This window comes from Capra hircus, chromosome 21, assembly GCF_001704415.2.
Source record: "Capra hircus breed San Clemente chromosome 21, ASM170441v1, whole genome shotgun sequence".
NCBI classification, from domain to species: domain Eukaryota; kingdom Metazoa; phylum Chordata; class Mammalia; order Artiodactyla; family Bovidae; genus Capra; species Capra hircus.
The window spans coordinates 58,167,482-58,191,557 of NC_030828.1; the positions used below are offsets into that span (position 1 = coordinate 58,167,482).

The window sequence follows — 24,076 nt, forward strand, 5'->3', positions numbered from 1 at the left end:
AAATCATCAATTCTTCGGCGCTCAGCCTTCTTCACAGTCAAACTCTCACATCCATACATGACTACTAGAAAAACCATAGCATTGACAAGACGGACCTTAGTCGGCAAAGTAATGCCTCTGCTTTTGAATATGCTATCTAGGTTGGTCATAACTTTCCTTCCAAGGAGTAAACGTCTTTTAATTTCATGGCTGTAATCACCATCTGCAGTGATTTTGGAGCCCCCAAAAATAAAGTCTGACACTGTTTCCACTGTTTCCCCATCTATTTCCCATGGAGTGATGGGACCAGATGCCATGATCTTCATTTTCTGAATGTTGAGCTTTAAGCCAACTTTTTCACTCTCCTCTTTCACTTTCATCAAGAGGCTTTTTAGTTCCTCTTCACTTTCTGCCGTAAGAATGGTGTCATCTGCATATCTGAGGTTATTGATATTTCTCCCAGCAATCTTGATTCCAGTTTATGTTTCTTCCAGTCCAGTGTTTCTCATGATGTACTCTGCATAGAAGTTAAAAAAGCAGGGTGACAATAGACAGCCTTGACGTACTCCTTTTCCTATTTGGAACCAGTCTGTTGTTCCATGTAGGTTTACGGTACAAAATATTTTTCCTTGGCTGACAAATGGCACAGAACCCTAATCTGATATCTGTAATAACTGAGGAGGCAGAGCAGGTTGATGATCAAAGCACCATCTCTGACCAGTGCCTGGGGAGGAATCCTTAGTTGCGACTAAGGGGTTGAAATACCCTTGATGAGCCTTTCTTTGGTGACACACCAGCATTCACAGAATTGGTGGTATGACTACGCTACTTCTTTTGTCCTTGATATATGGAAGAGTTAGTGGCTCCGTCATGTCTGACTCTTTGTGATCCTGCCAGGCTCCTCTGTCCATGAAAGTCTCCAATAAGAGTACTGGAGTGGGTACCCTATTTCCAGGGGATCTACCTGACACAGGAATTGAACTGGTGTCTCCTGCATTGCGGGCAGATTCTTTACCAGCTGAGCTACCAGGGAAGCCCCCTGAGACATATATATATATATATATATATATACACCTTATTATTATATGACATATGTAAATATTATATATTATTATATGTGTATATATTTTACTTATTTTATATTATCTGCTAATAGCAAATGACCAAATTATTTCCCTTTAAGAAAGAATAGAGAATTAGTTGTTTTACCCTTAATTCTGTTTCACTATTTCTGCTGTGTAAAGCAGGACCCAATGCAGGTCCAGCTGCTTCCAAAGCGAGGTCTTGGAATAGCTCTCATTTACTCCCTCCTAACGCTTGTCTCTTCCCTGCCATCTCATGCCTACCCGGCCTTGAGACTTGAGGATTGCCTGGTGCAGACTAGGCTTGTTGCTCCCTGTCCATCACCAACTCCTGGAGTTCACTCAGACTCATGTCTATCGAGTCAGTGATGCCATCCAGCCATCTCATCCTCTGTCATCCCCTTCTCCTCCTGCCCCCAATCCCTCCCAGCATCAGAGTCTTTTCCAATGAGTCAACTCTTCACATGAAGTGGCCAAAGTACTGGAGTTTCAGCTTTAGCATCATTCCTTCCAAAGAAATCCCAGGGCTGATCTCCTTCAGAATGGACTGGTTGGATCAGCCATAGGTATACATATAACTCCTCCCTCTGAACCTCCCTCCCATCTCCTGCCCCATCCCACTCCTCTAGGTTGATACATCCCACTCCTCTAGAACCCCTGATTCAGTTTCCTGAGCCATACAGCAAATTTCCGTTTGCTGTCTATTTTACATAAGGTAACAATTTCCATGTTAGTCTTTCCATACTTCTCACTCTCTCCGCCCCTTCCCCATGTCCATTGGCCTAACTCTATGTCTCTTTCTCGACTGCTGCCCTGTAAATAAATTCTTCAGTACTATTTTTCTAGATTCCACATATATGCATTGCTGCTGCTGCTGCTAAGTCACTTCAGTCGTGTCCAACTCTGTGTGACCCCATAGACGGCAGCCCACCAGGTTCCCCCGTCCCTGGGATTCTCCAGGCAAGAACACTGGAGTGGGTTGCCATTTCCTTCTCCAGTCCATGAAAGTGAAACGTGAAAGTGAAGTCGCTGAGTTTTGTCCAACTCTTCGTGACCCCATGAACTGCAGCCCACCAGGCTCCCCCATACTGGGATTTGCCAGGCAAGAGTACTGGAGTGGGATGCCATTGCCTCTCTGACATATATGCGTTAGAATTTGATATTTATCTTTCTGTTTCTGACTTACTTCACTCTGTATAATAGGTCCTAGGTTCATCCAGTTCATTAGAACTGACACAGATGCATTCCCTGTTATGGCTGAGTAATATTCCATTGTGTGTATGTACCAAGGTTTCTTTATCCATTCATCTGTCGATGGACATCTAGGTTTCTTCTGTGTTCTAGCTATTGTAAATAGTGCTGCAATGAGCAATGGGATCCATGTGTCTTTTTCAATTTTGGTTTCCTCGGGGTATATGCCTGCGAGTGGGATTGCTGGCTCACATGGTGCTTTTATTCCTAGTTTTTTAAGGCATCTCCATACTCTCTTCCATAGTGGCTGGATCAACTCACATTGCCACCAACACTGCAAAAGCGCTCCCGTTTCTCCACACCCTCTCCAGCATTTACGGCTTTTCGGCTCTTTGATGATGGCCATTCTGACTGGTGTGAGGTGATATCTCTTTGTAGTTTTGATTTCCATTTCTCTAACAATGAGCAGTGTTGAGCATCCTTTCATGTGTTTGTTAGCCATCGGTGTGTCTTCTTTGGAGAAATGTCTGTTTAGGTCTTTTTCCCACTTTTGATTGGGTTGTTTGTGTCTCTGGTATTGAGGTGTATGAGCTGCTTGTACATTTTGGAAATTAATCCTTTGTCCGTTGTTTCATTTCCTATTATTTTCTCCCATTCTGAGGGTTGTCTTTTTACCTCCCGTCTAGCTTCCTTTGCTGCGCAAAAGCTTTGAAGTGTAATCAGCTCCCACTTGTTTACTTTTGTGTGTTTTTTTTTTTTCCTGTAACCTTGGGAAACTTATGCTAATTGAAATAAATCAGCCAGAAAGAGAAAAATACATCATGATTCCATTTACTTGGAAATTAGTTTAAATTGGTCAGATTCATAGAGGCAGAAAGGACTGTGGCTGTCAGGAGCTGGGGTGAGGAGGAAATGGCTAGTTATGTGTAATGCTTATAGAATTTCATGTTGGGGTTTGGTGAAAGGAGTTCTGGAGATCAGGTGCACAAACTGTGAATAGAGTAAACACTGCTCAGTGCACACTGACAAAAGGTCACGTTGGTATTTAAGGCGATGTGTATTCTGCATGGTTTATTTTTAAGGCATGTGACTTTGGTGCCCTGGCCCTGGGCTGGCCCTGTGTTAGAGGTGACACTGCCCTCGGAGGGTGTGTCTTTGGAGGACATTAGCGGCCAGGCCCTGTCGTATCAAGGGAGGAGCACAAATGGAGAAATGAAACTTACCTGCCTTGGGTGCTGGGGGGCACAGGGCAGGCGCGGCAAGGAGCCATGCCTGCGCCTATGCCAGCCGGCTGACCAGGAGCCAGAGCAGCCTGTGTGTGCTACCTAATTGGAGATGACCTGGGTCTGGGAGACCCTTAAGAGTGACCTCATCCTACCCCTGTGAGGTCAGAGGTGGCTCCTGTCTCTGCTCTCTATGGTTTCAGCTGTCATCCTGGTGGCCGTGTGGAAACAGGATGCACAGCCAAGGACACCACTCTCTTTCTCACAGACAGAGGGAGAAAATCAGAAGTGCTCTCCTGATTTCTGAAGGACCAGGGGACGGGCACCTCTCTACTGCCCCAGGCCTGCCCTCTGTGCTATGACAGTCTGTGGGCTACTTCCAGCCCACCCCACTAATCTGTTCAGAAAACAGTTTTGAAGTTAATCTTGACTTTGCTTGGCTCCCTGACCTTCAGAATCCTGTCTACCTCTTAACACCCCATCTCTGTCCGAAGCTCACTACACACCCAGTCGAAGTCTTGAGGTTTCAGAGCACCCTGTTTCGGGACAAAACCGGAGGCTCCCAAAGTCTCATGGTAAAGGTGGGCTCGAGCCCCCTCCCACACTCACCTCTGGTCACAGTGCCCACAGCCCTGGAGGCTGTGGGTGGAGTCCTGTGCTCCCTCCCTCCTCTCTGCACAGGTCCCTATTTATCCTGGTTGGTAAGTGTCTGGGAACGAAGAGCAGCGTGGCAAGTTCTGCACGGAGTGAGTCTGGGGCCTCCAGGCAGCTGAATAGTCCCACCATGGATGATAACTAACCCCGAGAGTCCAAGTAGGAAGGGAGTAGGTCTCTTTCTAGCTGTGGTTTCTCCACTACTTTGCTAATGGGACATTGAGGGCCATGGGCTGGTTTGGGGCAGGAGCATGACTTTCCCTCTCAGGATCCTCTTCTTGCATATGTTTGAAATCCACAGTCCTCCATTTGATACAACTCACCGGGCTCTCCTGCTGGTTCAGCATTGAAGAGTGCAACTTGTAGGACAGCGGACACAAGTTCAATCCCTGCTCCTGGAAGATCCCACATGCTATGGATGTACTAAGCCCGAGCACCCCGACTACTGAGCCCTCGCTCCTACATCCGTTCTCTGCTAAAGAGAAGGCACTGCCCCAAGAATCCTGCCCACAACTCTTGCTGCTCTGAAGAGTAGACCCTGTTTCTGCAACTAGAGAAAGCACATGCACAGCAACAAAGACCCAGCACAGCCAAAAGTAACTAAGTAAATACAATTTTAAGTAAAAATTCACCTGCAATTCTTGGGAACTTTATTTTCCCTGCTCCCCATGGTTGGCAAGTTTACAGTAGAAAGCATCCTCCCTTGGCTGACATATGGCACAGAGCCCTAATCTCATATCTGTAACAACCGAGGAGGCAGCGCAGGTTGGCGGTTAAGAGCAGGATCTCTGAGCAGTGCCTGGGTTGGAACCCTTACTTGTGACCTTCGGGAAGTGATTTACCCTTGCTGTGCCTTAGTTTGGAGGTACGTAGGCACTTACAGATTAGGTGCTATTACTACATTTGCTTCTTTCTGTCCCTGACCCCTAGTGGAATAAGTCTCATGAAAAGAGTATATTTGTCAGCCTCCTTGTCCTGGGTCTGGAGCTCAGTAAATATGATTTGAATGAAAGAATGAATGTGGACAAGAAAGGGGAAAGTGATGGTGAGTGTGAAGCTGGGGTGGGGTGGAAGGACAAAGGGCAGGAAATGAAAGAAGGGGCAGAATCAGGGGTGGAAGATGGCAATGCTTGGGACAGGTGACTGTCCTGGGAATAAGGGCCTTATCCCTCCTTCCAGAGGAGGACAGGAGGGACCAGAGGCAGGGCGCTGTCTGTCCCCCACCTGCACCCCTGCTTAAGCTTTAGGACAAGAATTCCAAACATTTCAGCAAATCCTGCTGCAATTTCCCTGAGACACTGTGAGATGCTGTCCATGGGGCAGAGAGCGGAGAGTTTACAGGAGCCCCACCTTGGTGTCACTTGGTATGGCTCCACTTTCCTGGAGAATTCAGGGCATGAGGGACACCTGCCACCTACAGAAGCAGGCCGATTCGTTTCTCCGAATTTCCTGTCACTAGATGGTAGCTAGATGAAATTAAACTCTATGAAATTAAAAGATGTTTACTCCTTGGAAGGAAAGGTATGACCAACCTAGACAGCATATTAGAAAGCAGAGACATTACTTTGCCAACAAAGGTCCATCTGGTCAAAGCTATGGTTTTTCCAGTAGTCATGTATGGAAGTGAGGGTTGGACTGTGAAGAAAGTTGAGCCCCGAAGAATTAATGCTTTTAAACTGTGGTGTTGGAGAAGACTCTTGAGAGTCCCTTGGACTGCAAGGAGATGCAACCAGTCCATCCTAAAGAGATCAGTCCTGGGTGTTCATTGGAAGGACTGATGCTGAAGCTGAAACTCCAATACTTTGGCCACCTGATGTGAAGAGCTGACTCATTGGAAAAGACCCTGATGTTGGGAAAGATTGAGGGAAGGAGGAGAAGGCAATGACAGAGGATGAGATGGCTGGATGGCATCACCAACTCAATGGACAGGAGTTTGCTAAACTCTGAAGTTGGTGATGGACAGGGAGGCCTGGCGTGCTGTGGTTCATGGGGTCACAAAGAGTCAAACACGACTGATCATCTGAACTGAACTGAACCGAGGCGGTAGCTAGAAAGACACCTTACGTAACAGAAAAGACTGGTGCCTTCAGAGTACATGTGACATTACAAACTTGTGAATTTGGGTAAGAGAGAAGTGATCTACTGAGGGGAAAGGAAAACAATACCTTTGCATTATTTGAATTCCCAAAGTAAAGAGAGTTCTTGAATAATATTTTTAAAGCCTTTAACAGGAACTCAGGGCACTTCCCTCGTAGTCCAGTGGTTAAGAATCTGCCCTCCAGTGGAAAGAACACAGGTTTGACCCCTGGTCAGGGAATTAGAATCCCACATGTCACGGAGCAACTAAGCCCAAGGGCCACAACTACTGAGCTCTCGGGCCTCAACTAGAGAGTCTGTGTACTTCCAGTAAATAGCCACCTGAAACAACAAAGACCTGAGCACCACAGCTAAGACCCAATGCTGCCAAATAAATAATTTTCTTTTTTTTTTTTTTAAGAAACTCAGCCTTGGGAATTCCTGGAGATCCAGAGATTAGAACACTGTCCTTCCACTGCAGGGGACACAGATTCCATTCCTTGTCCGGGAAAAAAGATTCAGCATGCTGAGATGTGGCCAAAAAAAAAAAAAAAATGGTCAGACTAGTAGAGGCGATTCTTAAAGAGAGAATTGTTTACTACCAATGAATATTTGAGAAAACATTCAATCTTGCTGAGAGTAAAACTAATTTTTTAGAAAAGTAGCTCTGTATGTGTGTGTGTGTATGTGTGTGTGTGTGTTCCATGAAACATTTAGTTAGAATTTGGCTGCAGATATCAGGACTCACTCCAGCTAACTGAAGCAGAATGTCTTTTTACACAAGGAATTCCATGCACCCCAAGATTGGAGAAGAAGATTCAAGGCGGAGGCTGGAATGAACTTCCCATCCTCTAGAGGAATGCAGAAGGACTGGGCCACCAAGGATGCTGGGACTGCTGCCTTGATCAGGAACCAGAGATACTGAGCAGCCACTCTGGGACCAAACTGCCTTGTATGTCATGTCTGCAGATAAAACGATGCATCTCAGCCAGGTGAGAGCTGGATTCTGACTCCACTGCTGCTGCAGAAGACCTAGTGCTCACTACTCTGCTTGGTAGCAAAGCAGTAGCCCTGTCTCCTTGCCTGACACAGATCCAGGGCCTTTGCAGAAGCAGTGTCGCCAGAGAAGCTGGGGAATATGGTCATTACTCTCTGTCCTGGGGGGTTCACAGTAGAGGGTGAAGCAGAGCTGAGTGAGAACAACCTCCACAGCTGCTCCAGAGAAAGTAACTAAAAACACCCAGTGTTTGCCCGGGGCAAGGAAAAGTGAACGCTCATGCCTTGCTGGGTGGGATGTGCTCAGATACATAGGTCACAAGTGGCAATACAGAAATGTGTAAAAACAGATTTCACTCCACTTGATTCAGAAATATGCTTTCTGGGAATTCATTGTAAGAAAAGAGTCAGATATGTGCACAAAAATATCTGTACATGATTATCACAGTGTTATTGAGGACTGCTGCTGCTGCTAAGTCGCTTCAGTCATCTCCGACTCTGTGCGACCCCATAGACGGCAGCCCACCAGGCTCCCCCATCCCTGGGATTCTCCAGGCAAGAACACTGGAGTGGGTTGCCATTTCCTTCTCCAGTGCATGAAAGTGAAAAGTGAAAGTGAAGTCACTCAGTCGTGTCCGACTCTGTGCGACCCATGGCCTGTAGCCCACCAGGCTCCTCCATCCATGGGATTTGCCAGGCAAGAGTACTGGAGTGGGGTGCCATTGCCTTCTCTGTTATTGAGGACAGTAAACCTTCAAAACCAGCGGAAATCAAGGACACATAATTATATCCCCCCATATAACAGACTTCTATGTAGAAACTGATGATAAGAGTCAAAGACCAGTTTACCACTAAGTGAAAGAAGCCGGTGAGAGCTGGAATGTAAAGAAATCTGAGCACCAAACAATTGATGCTTTGAACTGTGGTGTTGGAGAAGACTCTTGAGAGTCCCTTGCACTGCAAGGAGATCCAACTAGTCCATTCTAAAGGAGATCAGTCCTGAATATTCATTGGAAGGACTGATGTTGAAGCTGAAACTCCAATACTTTGGCCACTTGATGGAGAGAACTGACTCATTGGAAAAGACCCTGATGCTGGGAAAGATTGAAGGCAGGAGAAGGGGACGACAGAGGATGAGATGGTTGGGTGGCATCAAGGACTTGATGGACATGAGTTTGAGTAAATTCCAGGATTTGGTGATGGACAGGGAGGCCTGGCCTGCTGCAGTCCATGGGGTCGCAAAGAGTTGGACATGACTGAGCAACTGAACTGAACAAAACCGAAAGAAGCCTGAGTTCAGGGACCTTCACTTGCACTGCTTCTGTCCAGGAGAATTCCTAAGAACAATTCTGCTGTATGCTAGCATTGCAATCATTACTCTTTGCAAAAGTATGATATTCTAAGAGTAACTGGTTAAGACTGCAGACCCCTTCCAAATTGTCTTTCCTCTCCTGACTTCCTTTGTTTCTGAATGACATTTTAGTTCTATTGGCATTTTAGACTGTAATTCTCTATTATCTTTTTTAGAGTTTTCTCTCCCCAGTTACTTTAATCTCAAACCCCTAAATCCTAGCTCTGTCCTTGGTTATATAGGTTTATATTTGTCAATATGGGGAGCTGTTCCTTAGGTATTGTTAGGAAGGAATTGACCGTGCAGTAGTAAGGGAAGACAGCGTTTGGAGTTTAACATGTACATATGTTCTTCTTCTGTTTGTTTGTTTTTGTGGTAAGAGTCACATGAAGTCAAACTTGCTATTTTAATTACATGTAACTGCGTGCACGTATCTTTTCATTATTTAGTTTATTTCTTTCTGGCTGTGCTGAGTTTCATTGCTGTGCAGCCTTTCTCTTGTTGTGCTGCTCGGGCTTCTCACTGTGGTGGGTTTTCTTGTCTCAGACCATGGGTTCTAGGGCACGTGGGCTCAGTAGTTGAAGCTTGGGGGCAAGAAGTTGCCCCGGGCATGTGGGGTCTTAGTTCCCTGACCAGGAATTGACCAATTCTCTGGCCAATGTCTCCTGCATTGGAAGGTGGATTCTTAAACACTGGACCAGCAGGGAAGTCCCTGTACCTGTGTTTGTAATGTATGGTACTTGGAGCAACTTTGGAAGTGTGGGCAAAACTCTAGGTAATTTACGATGTCACAGACATAAATTACTTTTACCATCTGAGTGAGGAAACAGTTTTTCAGTACCATGGCCACTCAGACCACGTTGGACGTCAGACGTGTGGATTCCTTTACAAGAAACTCTAGTTGACTATGGACAGCAGCTGGGTGTCCTGCAATTTAACTTGATTCTGACATTAACTAGAGTTAACCCCATGGGTTAAGGGCTCAAACCCACAAGATTGCCCTACTTAGTGGCTCAGATCATAAAGAATCTGACTGCAATGTGGGAGACCCAGTTTCCATCCCTGGGTCTTGAAGATCCACTGAAGAAAGGAATGGCAACCTACTCTAGGATTCTTGCCTGGACAATTGCATGGACAGAGGAGCCTTGTCAGCGGCTACCATCCATTGGGCCACAAACAATCAGACATGACTTGCTGGGTTCTAGCCCCTGTGGATCCAGGGAATTCGAAGGGGGATGGAGTTGGTGTCTTAGGAAAGAACTATTTAATTAGAAATATAAAGAGGATTAGGAAAGAATAGTGTAGTGGGGAATTTAGAGGAGGAAAGAGGCTGTATTCCTTGGTTTACATAGAAAGCCAATAAAGCTCCGAGACAAGGGACTTGAACCGCCTACGTAGGGCCACAGGCGCCCGCTTGAATAGCGGAGGGTGCCCCGCCTTGGGCTCCCTCTCACGTGGGTCTTAGAAGCCCAGGTAAATAAGTAGACACAGCTAGCCTCTATGCCCCAGATGGGGATCAGCCAGAAAATAGAGTAAGAAAGAAAAGAAGACACGGGGGAACCAGTCTTTCCAGGAACTTGCCTGTCCTTTATTTTCCAGGAAAGCTTTTTATACTTTTGTTTGTACATAGAGATCAATGGATAATACAAAGTTATGCAGGGTCAGCAGCCCTGACCCTTATCAAGACCAGGCTTTCTTTCTGCAAATCTTTCCGTATACAAAGAGTTTCAGGTGGTTTACATTATCTTCTGGCCAAAAGGCCTGTTAACATTTTATGGCTCTCTTCCTTAATGAATGTTAATCTCAGTTTCCCTGTAGTGTTTTTCTTTAATCTGCATCACCTTTAAAGTACTAAATAAAGTTACATCCCTGTAGAACAAAAGCACAGTGGGTTACAACAAAGAAGGTACTTAACTCAAACATCTATGTTGCTACTTGTTTTTTCTATATACCAACTATATCAACAAAGAAAAGATACGAAAATTTGGCAGCAAGTATTGGCTCAACAAATGAAACCCTTAATCAGTCCTATGCTAATGATTTTGACTCCTCAGAAGCCCCTACATTCCCAGGATGTTTTAAGCTTCCTGTGCCTCTTGTGGTCCAGAGGAGGCAAACAATCACATGCACAGCTGAGTCTAGGCAGGCTAGAAAGCCATCAGAGAGGTTTTTGGATTGAAACACTATGCCCAGGAGACTTATTATCTAAAAGCTCTAAACTAACTTTTTCCAGAAAAAGGTGGTGGGGGACAGCCCCCTGATAATGTCAGAAAAGTAGGCAAGAAGCACAAAGCAGTAAGGCAGGCAGATTCTGGTTTGGGGGTAGATGCTCGAGAAAATCCAACGAGACTCCCTTAAGGCCGGACTCGCCTTTGCCTGTTGGACCCCTTAACCTCATGACCTTTGCCACAGGGGGGACTCCTCGCGCTGGCTCCCGGCAGTGACTGATCAACTAACACTTTCACTTTTGGTCACAATAGAGTGGAAACACACCTGGCATCCTGTCATGGATAGCAGTGTCCATTCTTACAGAGTTCTTGGCCCATATCCCATCTCCCATGGCTATACAGATGCCCTGCACTCTGTCTGATAAATAGGAACCCCGTAGGGACACTCATGAAAAGTCACAGCATCTTGTTTTTACTTCTTATGATTCTTTGAAGAATTTTGGGAGGCAGAGGGCTTGTCATTTGGGGGACTGACATCCTGAGGCCCTGCAGGGTCATCTCCAGCATGGGAACCACTCTCTTGTTGAGTACTGGATCCTGGTGGTGAAGGGGCCTTCTTTTATGAACCCCACAGCCATGCCCCAGTTGCTGACCCAGCAGAGCCGAGGAGGATGTTGGATGATGTGGAAAGTCCAGCTGCCCCTGGGGGAGAGGAGGAGATTAGAGCACAAGGGGACAGACAGGCCCAGCAGCCCCCAGCAAGGCTGTGGGAGTCAGCAATCCCAGGACCATCTGGAAGCCAAGGAAAGAGACATCCCACCTTTGTTGCCTGCTCTACTTCCTGATACCCCAGGATGTCTGGGCGGCTGCACATGGCTGCCCAAAGAGGAGACACGAACTCTGATGGTCAGTCCACCAGCCACAGGACAGGCCCTCTGAGAAAGGACAGGCTGCCCCTCCCTCCACAGCACCAGGCTGGGCCCAGGGAGGCAAGGGCACCTACATAGGTTATATAGGGTTGATGAGGAATGCCGGCCTCCTGGGCTGCTCACCTCTCATCCCACCAACCGTATTCCCAACTAGAAGAGGGGACAGTGAGGGTGACACAAAGGACCAGGACCCCGATGACCACGAAGCTGGAAGAAGCACAGAGGCCCCCCTTCAGGCTTGGCCTCGTGCCTGAATCCCCCATTCTCCTGCCGGACACCTACCCACGGACTGGAGGGTGGCCACCAGGCTGCCAGCAGTGACTCCACCCACACTGGCCACGGCGGCCACTGACATCATCTTGGCCGCGATGGAGGAGGCGGCGATTCCAGCCCCTGTGAAGCCCATGGCTCCCAGCACCACGGGCACAGCCGCCATGACCAGGGCTGCAGGGAGACAGGAGATTTGAGTTTGGCCCCATGGGACCGACTCCCTAGATCTCCCTGACACCTTCCTGTGACATGAGGTGAGGAGTCCACTTTGCTCTCCTGAGAGCCTCGGCGTCCGAGGGAAAGGAATGTTGTAGATGTGGACACAAGTACGAAGATGGGACCCATGTAAGAATCTGAATCCCAGGCCTCTTTGGGCATCACTTTGGCACTGGATGAGCTACAGGGATTATAAAGCAGTTCAGAGGAATCCACACAACTGAGCTCATACATTAGCTACAGGCCTTTGGAGGAAACCCTGCCCCAGATTTCTGAGGAGAAATCAAAGATTCAGATAGCTCCCCTGGTGGCTCAGAGGGTAAAGCGTCTGCCTACAATGCGGGAGACCCGGGTTCGATCCCTGGGTAGGGAAGATCCCCTGGAGAAGGAAATGGTAACCCACTCCAGTATGCTTGCCTGGAGAATCCCATGGATGGAGAAGCCTTGTAGGCTACAGTCCAGGGGGTTGCAAAGAGTCGGACACGGCTGAGCGACTTCACTTTCACTTTCACTGAACACCTTGCCTGGGTTCCCACTCTTTGCACTCCGGAGAAGCTGAGATTGGAAGTGGGTGCTGTGAATGGCTTTGCTTTGGTTCCTTCTTAGCAAGGTTCTTGTTACCTCAAGAATTCCACCTCTGACCCCTTCCACCCCACCCCTACCCACCCAGGTCTTGAGGTTCAAGGCAATCTTGGACTCAGTCAAGGCCAGCCTGTCCCAGGCACCCAGGGACAGGGGCACATGGGGCCTTGAGTTGCTTTACAAAGAGACTCACCTCCTCCGATCACGGCTGCAGCAGTCTTGCCTGTAGACAGAAAAACTCCCGTGAATAGCCAGCATTTGCCTTCCCCCCTTGTCCCTGCTGGGGTCCCAGTGGGAAGGGATCCCTGAAGTCAAGATCACAGGACAGAGCAGTCCCTGTGTGGCTCTCTCTACTTTTACAGGAAGTCTGATGTTCTGGGGATCAAGGATGTTAGGTAAGAGTCCAGAGCTCTGTGATTCTCCAGATTGGGAGAGGCACCTGCCTTGAAAGCGTTTCATACAGCTCTTTAACTTCAATACCTTCAGTATCATTTTCACACACTCACACACACAGACACACACACACACACACACACACACACACACACACATCAGAAAAGCATGCTGGTTTATTTGCAAAGGAATAAATTTGACTGTCCTGATTTGTTCATCTTTCAGACACACTATGCCCTTCCCTGGCTATAGCTGGAGTGGAAGCCCCCCGACCGCCAGGGCTCAGCCTACTTGTGACTTTCAGCACAAAGCATCCCTGATTCCCCCATCAGGAAAGGTGTGTCCTGCTTAGTGGCTGCCTCGCTCCCATCTCTCTGACTCCACCACTGCCACCCTGGTAGGCATCACCTCTCCTTGTCCAGGATCAGAGATGGGGGGCAACACACAGAATGAGACACATCTGTTGGCTGCTGGGTACAGACAAGAGTGAAGGTGTTGGGGTCCCTCCTTGCCCCCTGTGCCCACAGGTGAAAGTTCACCTCCTTAGTGAGGATGAGGAGGCTCTCATTGATCTGGCTTCTGCTTCTATCCTGGGGAAAGAATAGAAGGCACACCCAGCCCTCAGCATTCAATCTTTTGCCTGACAAATCCAGGAACATCTTCCAGGACTCTGCCACACATTCCCAATGTTCCTGAGCCACCTCCACCCAAAGACTCAATGTGAGTCTACTGTGCTCCTGCTGCCACAGAATTTTCCACAAGGCAGTATGATTCTCTACCGTTTCTGCTTTTTGAGCATTTTAAAGTCAAGGGTAAATCCTCCTTCTCTGCCATCTCCCACCATGCCAAGTATAGGCTTGGGAACAAGGAAGTCTTGAAGGAGAATATCAGAAAAAGAAGTATGAATGGAGTACATCTTTGTGCATGCAAAGTCAAGTGATGATCTGAATGTTTGTCTTTCCATAAATTCACATACTGAAACCTAATACCCCATGTGATGGTATTAGGAGGGGAGCTTCTGGGAGGTGATTCGGTATTGAAGGCAGAGCCCTCTTGGTTGAGATCAATTTCCTTATGAGAGAAACTCCTCCAGCCCTTCCTCCTGCCAGTTCCTTTGTTCCTCCCAACATAGAAGCTCACAGGGATGGCTGTCTAGGAAGTGAGTTCTCACAACAAACAGAGTCTACCGGTGTCTTGACCTGTGGCTTCTTAAGCTATACAAATGTGAGAAATAAATTTCTGTTCTTTTTAAGACACCTAGGTTATGGCATTTAGTTATAGCACCCATAATGAGCTATATCAAGACGCAATCCACACAGTGGAAAGGCAACCTATAGAATGGGAGAAAACCTTGGCGAATCATGTATTTAGTAAGGGACTAATATTCAAGGTGTGGTAGATAGAATTCCTATGACAGAGAACTCAAAGAACTCGGTTTAAGATTGGGCAAAGAATTCAATTAGGCAATTCCCTAAAGAGATCCAAACGGCTAACAGACATATGAAAAGGTCCTTGAATTCAGTCATCATTAGGGAAATGTAAATCAAAACCACGAGATACCACTTCACATCCATCAGGACACTTACTATTTAAAAAACCGAAAAACATAAAATAACAAGTCTTGGTTTCAAGGTGGAGGAGGTGGCACTCTTGTGCACTAAGGTAGGAATGTAAAATGGTACAAGAGCTATGGAGAATACTATGGCAGTTCCTGAAAAAATTAAAATAGAAAAACATATGATCCAGCAAACCAATTCCTGGATATAGATTTAAAGGAATGGAAAACAGGGTCTTGAAGATATATTTGCACCCGGTGTTCATAGCAGCATTTTTCGCTTTTGTCGAGAAGTGGAAGCAATCTAAGTATCCATCAGTGGATAAATGGGTCATCACCATGTGGTCGATACACACAAGAGATTATCATTCTGGCTTTAGAGGAAGTTATGATATATGGGTGAACATACGGAATCTTATGCTAAGCAAAATAAACGAGTCGAATAATACAAATACTGTATGATTCCACTGATGTGGAAAGCAGATTACATTACTCAAAATTTGAGAGACAAAAACGATTGTGGTTGCCAGGAGCTGGGGGCAGAAGGAGATGAACAGTTAATGCTTAACGTGCACAGAGTTTCAGTTTCAGGAAATGAAAAGAATTCTAGAGATCAAGTACACAAGAATGGAAATGCAGTTAACACTATTCAACCTATGCTGACAAACTGTCATCTTGGCAATTTAAATTCTATTGTGTATTGTCACCTGATTTTAAAAAAGAGGCCAATACCTTTGGTGCCCTGCCCCTAGAGTGGCCCCACATTAGAGGTGACACTGCTCTTGGAGGGTGCATTCTGGGAGGACATTAGTGCTCCCTAGGGCATCAAGGTAGATGCACAAACAGAGAAATGAAACTTACCTGCCTTGGGTGCTGGGGGGCAACAGGGCAGGCATGGGCAGTGAACTTTACCTGGCAAAGAGCCATGCCCGAGCCTGCGGAGGTGGCTGTCAGGCATATAACCTGAGCAGCACCTCTGCCCCACCTACTTGGAGTTTACCCAACACTGAGAGACTCCTAAGAGTGACCTCCTCCTACCCCTATGCTTAAAAACAAACCTATGAAGGCCCAGAGAGGGCAAGTGACTGGCTCTGGGTCACTCAGCAAGTCAGAGGCAGAGCTAAACCCTGAAGTGTAGTCCTCCTGATTCTAGAGCATCATTTTTTTCATTTCCTGTACACTGTGGCTTTTTTCTGACAGTGTGTCAGAGAGATTCCATCAGGAAGACTGTCCCTACACTGACAACTCAGCAGGTAGAGCTGAGCAGTGGGTGTGGGGTGAGGATCCGTGGATTGGTGCTCAGAGACCCATTACCTGCATAATGGTAGAAATTGCCGCCTTTCGACTTGGGTGGATCTCTGGGATCAGAGCCAGAGTCATCTGACCCCTTACGTGGCCCATTTGGTGGCTTCCCGGGAGAAGAACCATCAGAGGCCTGGTTGCTTGACTGGGAAGGTTCTTCTTCCTCTGGATGAAAGAAATAATGGGAGAACACACAGCGGGGCGGGAAGCTGGGGGAACAGATCACTCCACCCTTTCCTGAAGCCCTCAGGATCTCTGATGTAGGGAGGGCACCTCAGAGGAAGCTGAGCTGAGAGGTGTCAAGGGTGCTTGGAGGTGAACCAGGGAGACAACAGAGAGAGGAAGGCCCAGCACCAGTGGAGAGCTGGGGGTCCTGCCTGCATAGAGCAGGAGGCTGAGGCCCAGGGGGAAGAGGCTTGATGGGCCCAGAGCACCTGGTGGCAGCCCCAGGCCAGAACCCAGACCCCCGCTACCCACCCAGGAACCCCAAGCTCTGGGCCACCCACCCTTGAGAGCTTCCCCAAGGGCACTCACCTTCCGGCAGCAATTCTGGCAGGAGGGGGCCCAAGGCATGGCCTTCCCCGCTCTCTATGGCTCTAGCTGATATCCCGGAGGCAGTGTGGGAACACTGGTTCTGGAGCCAAGGACACCACTGTCTTTCTGAGAAACAGAGTGTGAAATGAAAACTTCTCTGCCTGATTTTGGGCTTTCCTGATAGCTCAGAAGGTTAAGAATCTGCCCGCAATGTAGGAGGCCTGGGTTCGATTCCTGGGTTAGGAAGATCCCCTGGAGAAGAGAAAGTCTAGCTACTCCAGTATGCTGGCCTGGAGAATTCATTGGACTCTATAGTCCTTTGGGTCACAAAGAGCTGGACATGACTGAGCAACTCTCAAGGGGGCATCTGTCTCCCGTTCCAGCCTGGCCCTCTGTTCCATTGCAGCCTATGGACCACTTCCAGCCCACCCCCTTAATCTTCTCAGAACACAGTTTTGAAGTTAATAATGACTTTGCTTGGCTCCCTGATCTCCAGAATCCTGGCCACCTCTAACACCCCATCTCTGTCCCCTGCTCACTGCCCACCTGGTCTAAGTCTCAGGACTTCAGTAGTAACCTGGGTCAAGACAAGACCAGAGGTTCCCAATGCCCCATGGTAAAGGTGGGCTCAAGCCCCCCACACACTCAGCTCTGGTCACAGAGACAGCCGTCCTGATGGAAATGGAGAGGGAGGCTGAGAGTGGAGCCCCGTTGCTCCCTCCCTTCCCCACCTCCCAGGCCCCCGCTTACCCTGCTTAGTAATTGTTGGGGATCGAAGAGTAGTGTGTGAAGCCCTGACCAAAGTGAAGCTGTTGAGAACTCCAGCCGGCTAAATAGTCCCTCCCTGGATGACCTCTGACCCCAAGAGTGCAAGGAGGAGGTGAGTCCCCCTCATCCCAGGCTGGGTGCCAAGTAGACCTCACCTTTGCATGCTAATGGGAGGATGAGGGGCAGGTCTTCTGCAGGAGCATGACTTTCCCTTTCAGATTCCCCTTCTTGGATATGTGAGGAATCCCTAGTCCTTTTTATAAAACTCACCTCCAATTCTTGTGAACTTTATTTTCCCTGCCCTCCACGATTTGCAGGTTTACGATACAAAACATTTTTCCTGGCTGACAAATGGCAGAGAGCTCTAATCTCATATCTGTAATAACTGAGGAGGCAGAGCACGCTGATGGTCAAAGCATCATCTCTGACGAGTGCCTGGGGAGGAATCTGTAGTTGTGACTAAGGGAGTGAATTCCCCTTGATGGGTCTTGCTTTGGTGACACCCTGGCATTCACAGAATTGGTAGTATTACTACATTTACTTCTTTTTGTCCCTTGATGTGTGGAAGTGTTAGTCGCTCCGTCATGTCTGACTCTTGGTGACCCCAAGACTGTAGCCTGCCAGGCTCCACTATCCGTGAAAGTCTCCAAGCAAGAGTACTGCAGTGGGTACCCTATTTCCAGGGGATCCACCTAACACAGGAACTGAACCAGTGACTCCTGCATTGCAGGCAGATTCTTTGCCAGCTAAGCTACCAGGGAAGCCCCCTGAGACTTATATATATATATGTGTGTGTGTATATATATATATATATATATAATTATATATATATTCCTTATTATTATATGACATATGTAACTATTGTATATTCTTTTGTGTGTATATATTTTACTTATTTTACATTATCTGCTAAAAGCAAATGACCAAATTATTTCCCTTTAAGAAAGAATAGTATTTAGTTGTTTTACCCTTAATTTTGTTTACTATTTTTGCTATGCAAAGCAAGACCCAACGCAGGTCCAGCTGCTTCCAAAGCGAGGTCTTGGAATGGCTCTCATTTACTCCCTCCTATTGCTTGTCTCTTCCCTGCCCATCTCATGCCTACCCGGTCTTGAGACTTGAGGGTCGCCTGGTGCAGACAAGGCTTGTTGCTCCAGAGTCCTAGTGCCCAGCAACAGGTCGGTGACTAAGAACTGAGGAGACTCAGCTCTTCTCATCAAGTGGTGAATGTTTTGGAGCTTCAGCTTCAGCATCAGTCCTTCCAGTGAATATTCAGGACTGATTTCCTTGAGGATTGACTGGTTTGGTCTCCTTGCCACCCAAGGGACTCTAAAAGTCTCCTCCAACACCCAGTTCCAAAGCATCAATTCTTCGGCTCAATCCCTTTATAGCGCAACTCTCACATCCATACATGACTACTGGAAAAATCTTAGTTTGACTAGACGGACCCTTGTCAGCAAAGTAATGTCTCTGCTTTTTCATATGCTGTCTAGGTTGGTCATAGCTTTTCTTCAAGGAGCAAGCGTCTTTGAATTTCATGGCTGCAGTCACCATCTGCAATGATTTTGGAGCCTGAGAAAATAAAGTCTGTTACTGTTTCTAATGTTTCCCCACCTGTTTCCCAACAAGAGATGGGACCAGATGCCATGATCTTAGATGTTTGAAAGTTGAGTCCTAAGCCAGCTTTGTCACTCTCCTCTTTCATTTTCATCAAGAGGCTCTTTAGTTCCTCCTCAATTTCTACCATAAGGGTGGTGTCATCTGCATATCTGAGGTTATTGGTATTTCTCCCAGCAATCTTGATTCCAGCTTGTGTTTCATCTAGGCTGACATTTCACAGGGGGCACTCAGCATATAAGTTAAATAAGCAGGTGACATCCAGGAGCTCTACAGATACACTGAAAGGGCATGGAGAATATGGCCATCATGGTAATCGGGGTGATGTGGTAAATGACCCTTAACGACATTATCTGTGTGCGTGCCTTCCACCCCCATCCCCCACCGCCACGAACTCTACACCTATTACAGAATCTAAGCTCATATTGCTTGCCCCATGACAGGGCAAGAAATTGAGAGGAAAATGGTTTGGGCAATGAATAGAGACTTTATTCAAATGCCAGGAGACTGAGAAGATGGTAGACCAGTGTTCCCAAGAACTCTCTTCACAGGGCTGGAATTCAGTCTTCTCTTATAATGAAAGAATGGTGTAGCTGGTTCCTGGGATATTCTTGACGCCTTTCTTCCTGCAGCTGTCCAGGTAGGCCTGGTCACAAGGTTCCAATGTTGTTGTTTGGTTGCTCAGTCATGTCCGACTCTTTGCGACTCCATAGACTATAGCCCGGCAGGCTCCTCTGTCCATGAGATTTCCCAGGTAGAAACATCCATTTAGACAAATGTTATTCTCTTTCCTGGAACTTTGTAAATTTATTTTTTAACTGAAGGATAAATGCTTTACAGAATTTTGTCCTTTTCTGTCAAGTCTCAACATGAACCAGACATAAGTATATGTATATCCCCTCCCTTTGAACCTCCCTCCCATCTCCTGCCCCATCCCACTCCTCTAGGTTGATACAGAGCCCCTGTTTGAGTTTCCTGAGCCATACAACAGATTTCCATTGACTGTCTATTTTCCATATGGTAATGTAAGTTTCCATCTTACTCTTTCCATACATCTCACCCTCTCCGCCCCTTCCCCATGTCCATAAGCCTATTCTCTATGTCTCTTTCTCCACTGCTGCTAAGTCACTGCAGTCGTGTCCGACTCTGTGTGACCCCATAGATGGCAGCCCACCAGGCTCCACCGTCCCTAGGATTTTCCAGGCAAGAACACTGGAGTGGGTTGCCATTTCCTTCTCCAATGCATGAAAGTGATAAGTGACAGTGAAGTCACTCAGTCGTGTTCGACTCTTCGCGACCCCATGGACTGCAGCGCACCAGGCTCCTCCATCCACGGGATTCTCCAGGCAAGAGTACTGGAGTAGGGTGCCATTGCCTTCTCCACTTTCTCCATTGCTGCCTTGTAAATAAATTCTTCAGTACCATTTTTCTAGACTCCACATATATGCGTTAGAATACAATATTTATCTTCCTCTTTGTGACTTACTTCACTCTGTATAATAGGTGCTAAGTTCACCGAGTTCATTAGAACTGACACAGATGCATTCCCTTTTATGGCTGAGTAATATTCCATTGTGTATATGTACCAAGATTTCTTTATCTATTCATCTGTCGATGGACATCTAGGTTGCTTCCGTGTTCTATCTATTGTAAACAGTACTGCAATGAACAATGGGATCCATATGTCTTTTTCAATTTTGGTTTCCTCGGGGTATATGACTAGGAGTGGGATTGCTGGGTCACATGGTGCTTTTATTCCTAGTTTTTTAAGGCATCTCCATACTGTCTTCCGGGAGAAATATCAATAACCTCAGATATGCAGATGACACCACCCTTATAGCAGAAAGTCAAGAGGAGCTAAAAAGCCTCTTGATGAAAGTGAAAGAAGAGAGGGAAAAAGTTGGCTTAAAGCTCAACATTCAGAAAATGAAGATCATGGCATCCGGTCCCATCACTTCATGGGAAATAGATGGGGAAAGAGTGGAAACACTGTCAGACTTTATTTTTTCAGTTTAGTTCAGTTCAGTTGCTCAGTTGTGTCTGACACTTTGCAATCCCATGGATCACAGCATGCCAGGCCTCCCTGTTCATCACCATTTCCTGGAGCTCACTCAGACTCACGTCCATCAAGTCCGTGATGCCATCCAGCCATCTGATCCTCAGTCGTCCCCTTCTCCTCCTGCCCCCGATCCCTCCCAGCATCAGAGTTTTTTCCAATGAGTCAACTCTTCTCATGAGGTGGCCAAAGTATTGGAATTTCAGCTTTAGCATCATTCCTTCCAAAGAAATCCCAGGGTTGATCTCCTTCAGAATGGACTGGTTGGATCTCATTGCAGTCCAAGGGACTCTCAAGAGTTTTCTCCAACACCACAGTTCAAAAGCATCAATTCTTCGGCGCTCAGCTTTCTTCACAGTCCAACTCTCACATCCATACATGACTACTGGAAAAACCATAGCCTTGACTAGACAGACCTTAGTCAGCAAATTTATTCCTTTGCAAATAAACCAGCATGCTTTTCTGATGTGTGTGTGTGTGTGTGTGTGTGTGTGTGTCTGTGTCTGTGTGTCTGTCTGTGTGTGAGTGTGTGAAAATGATACTAAAGGTATTGAAGTTAAAGTGCTGTATGAAACGCTTTCAAGGCAGGTGCCTCTCCCAATCTGGAGAATCACAGAGCTCTGGACTCTTACCTAACATCCTTGATCCCCAGAACATCAGACTTCCTGTAAAAGTAGAGAGAGCCACACAGGGACTGCTCTGTCCTGTGATCTTGACTTCAGGGATCCCTTCCCACTGGGACCCCAGCAGGGACAAGGGGGGAAGGCAAATGCTGGCTATTCACGGGAGTTTTTCTGTCTACAGGCAAGACTGCTGCAGCCGTGATCGGAGGAGGTGAGTCTCTTTGTAAAGCAACTCAAGGCCCCATGTGCCCCTGTCCCTGGGTGCCTGGGACAGGCTGGCCTTGACTGAGTCCAAGATTGCCTTGAACCTCAAGACCTGGGTAGGTAGGGGTGGGGTGGAAGGGGTCAGAGGTGGAATTCTTGAGGTAACAAGAACCTTGCTAAGAAGGAACCAAAGCAAAGCCATTCACAGCACCCACTTCCAATCTCAGCTTCTCCGGAGTGCAAAGAGTGGGAACCCAGGCAAGGTGTTCAGTGAAAGTGAAAGTGAAGTCGCTCAGCCGTGTCCGACTCTTTGCAACCCCCTGGACTGTAGCCTACAAGGCTTCTCCATCCATGGGATTCTCCAGGCAAGCATACTGGAGTGGGTTACCATTTCCTTCTCCAGGGGATCTTCCCTACCCAGGGATCGAACCCGGGTCTCCCGCATTGTAGGCAGACGATTTACCCTCTAAGCCACCAGGGAAGGAATATGAATCTGTGATTTCTCCTCAGAAATCTGGGGCAGGGTTTCCTCCAAAGGCCTGTAGCTAATGTATGAGCTGAGTTGTGTGGATTCCTCTGAACTGCTTTATAATCCCTGTAGCTCATCCAGTGCCAAAGTGACGCCCAAAGAGGCCTGGGATTCAGGTTCTTACATGGGTCCCATCTTCGTACTTGTGTCCACATCTACAACCTTCCTTTCCCTCGGACGCCGAGGCTCTCAGGAGAGCAAAGTGGACCCCTCACCTCATGTCACAGGAAGGTGTCAGGGAGATCTAGGGAGTCAGTCCCATGGGACCAAACTCAAATCTCCTGTCTCCCTGTAGCCCTGGTCGTGGCGGCTGTGCCCATGGTGCTGGGAGCCATGGGCTTCACAGGGGCTGGAATCGCCGCCTCCTCCATCGCGGCCAAGATGATGTCAGCGGCCGCCGTGGCCAGTGTGGGTGGAGTTGCTGCTGGCAGCCTGGTGGCCACCCTCCAGTCCGTGGGTAGGTGTCCGGCAGGAGAATGGGGGATTCAGGCACGAGGCCAAGCCTGAAGGGGGGCCTCTGTGCTTCTTCCAGCTTTGTGGTCATCGGGGTCCTGGTCCTTTGTGTCACCCTCACTGTCCCCTCTTCTAGTTGGGAATACGGTTGGTGGGATGAGAGGTGAGCAGCCCAGGAGGCCGGCATTCCTCATCAACCCTATATAACCTATGTAGGTGCCCTTGCCTCCCTGGGCCCAGCCTGGTGCTGTGGAGGGAGGGGCAGCCTGTCCTTTCTCAGAGGGCCTGTCCTGTGGCTGGTGGACTGACCATCAGAGTTCGTGTCTCCTCTTTGGGCAGCCATGTGCAGCCGCCCAGACATCCTGGGGTATCAGGAAGTAGAGCAGGCAACAAAGGTGGGATGTCTCTTTCCTTGGCTTCCAGATGGTCCTGGGATTGCTGACTCCCACAGCCTTGCTGGGGGCTGCTGGGCCTGTCTGTCCCCTTGTGCTCTAATCTCCTCCTCTCCCCCAGGGGCAGCTGGACTTTCCACATCATCCAACATCCTCCTCGGCTCTGCTGGGTCAGCAACTGGGGCATGGCTGTGGGGTTCAAAAAAGAAGGCCCCTTCACCACCAGGATCCAGTACTCAACAAGAGAGTGGTTCCTGTGCTGGAGATGACCCTGCAGGGCCTCAGGATGTCAGTCCCCCAAATGACAAGCCCTCTGCCTCCCAAAATTCTTCAAAGAATCATAAGAAGTAAAAACAAGATGCTGTGACTTTTCATGAGTGTCCCTACTGGGTTCTTATTTATCAGACAGAGTGCAGGGCATCTGTATAGCCATGGGAGATGGGATATGGGCCAAGAACTCTGTGAGAATGGACACTGCTATCCATGACAGGATGCCAGGTGTGTTTCCACTCTATTGTGACCAAAAGTGAAAGTGTTAGTTGATCAGTCACTGCCGGGAGCCAGCGCGAGGAGTCCCCCCTGTGGCAAAGGTCATGAGGTTAAGGGGTCCAACAGGCAAAGGCGAGTCCGGCCTTAAGGGAGTCGCGTTGGATTTTCTCGAGCATCTACCCCCAAACCAGAATCTGCCTGCCTTACTGCTTTGTGCTTCTTGCCTACTTTTCTGACATTATCAGGGGGCTGTCCCCCACCACCTTTTTCTGGAAAAAGTTAGTTTAGAGCTTTTAGATAATAAGTCTCCTGGGCATAGTGTTTCAATCCAAAAACCTCTCTGATGGCTTTCTAGCCGGCCTAGACTCAGCTGTGCATGTGATTGTTTGCCTTCTCTGGACCACAAGAGGCACAGAAAGCTTAAAACATCCTGGGAATGTAGGG

The 24,076-nt window shown here is 47.8% G+C and overlaps 2 protein-coding genes across 2 annotated transcripts; one reads left to right on the top strand and one right to left on the bottom strand.

Annotated features, from left to right (window-relative positions):
- On the bottom strand, positions 11,000-12,089 carry LOC108638508 (interferon alpha-inducible protein 27-like protein 2). The gene is made up of 2 exons (XM_018066163.1): positions 11,932-12,089; positions 11,000-11,422 (listed from the first exon to the last, which is right to left on the bottom strand). Exons 1-2 carry the CDS (start codon positions 12,083-12,085, stop codon positions 11,340-11,342), a joined length of 237 nt encoding a protein of 78 aa, XP_017921652.1. The 5' UTR covers positions 12,086-12,089; the 3' UTR covers positions 11,000-11,339.
- Positions 19,196-23,590, top strand: LOC102187216 (interferon alpha-inducible protein 27-like protein 2). Its single transcript, XM_018065930.1, has 4 exons — positions 19,196-19,215; positions 21,747-21,776; positions 22,526-22,755; positions 23,265-23,590. Exons 1-4 carry the CDS (start codon positions 19,196-19,198, stop codon positions 23,492-23,494), a joined length of 510 nt encoding a protein of 169 aa, XP_017921419.1. The 3' UTR covers positions 23,495-23,590.

Coding starts and splice junctions, on each gene's coding strand:
- LOC102187216 (XM_018065930.1), top strand. CDS start 19,196: ATGGTAATCGGGGTGATGTG. Junction 21,777..22,525: donor TGCAGCCGTGATCGGAGGAG/GTGAGTCTCTTT, acceptor CTCATGTCACAG/GAAGGTGTCAGGGAGATCTA. Junction 22,756..23,264: donor GGCCACCCTCCAGTCCGTGG/GTAGGTGTCCGG, acceptor CCTCTCCCCCAG/GGGCAGCTGGACTTTCCACA.
- LOC108638508 (XM_018066163.1), bottom strand. CDS start 12,085: ATGGCGGCTGTGCCCGTGGTGCTGGGAGCCATGGGCTTCACAGGGGCT. Junction 11,423..11,931: donor GGCCACCCTCCAGTCCGTGG/GTAGGTGTCCGG, acceptor CCTCTCCCCCAG/GGGCAGCTGGACTTTCCACA.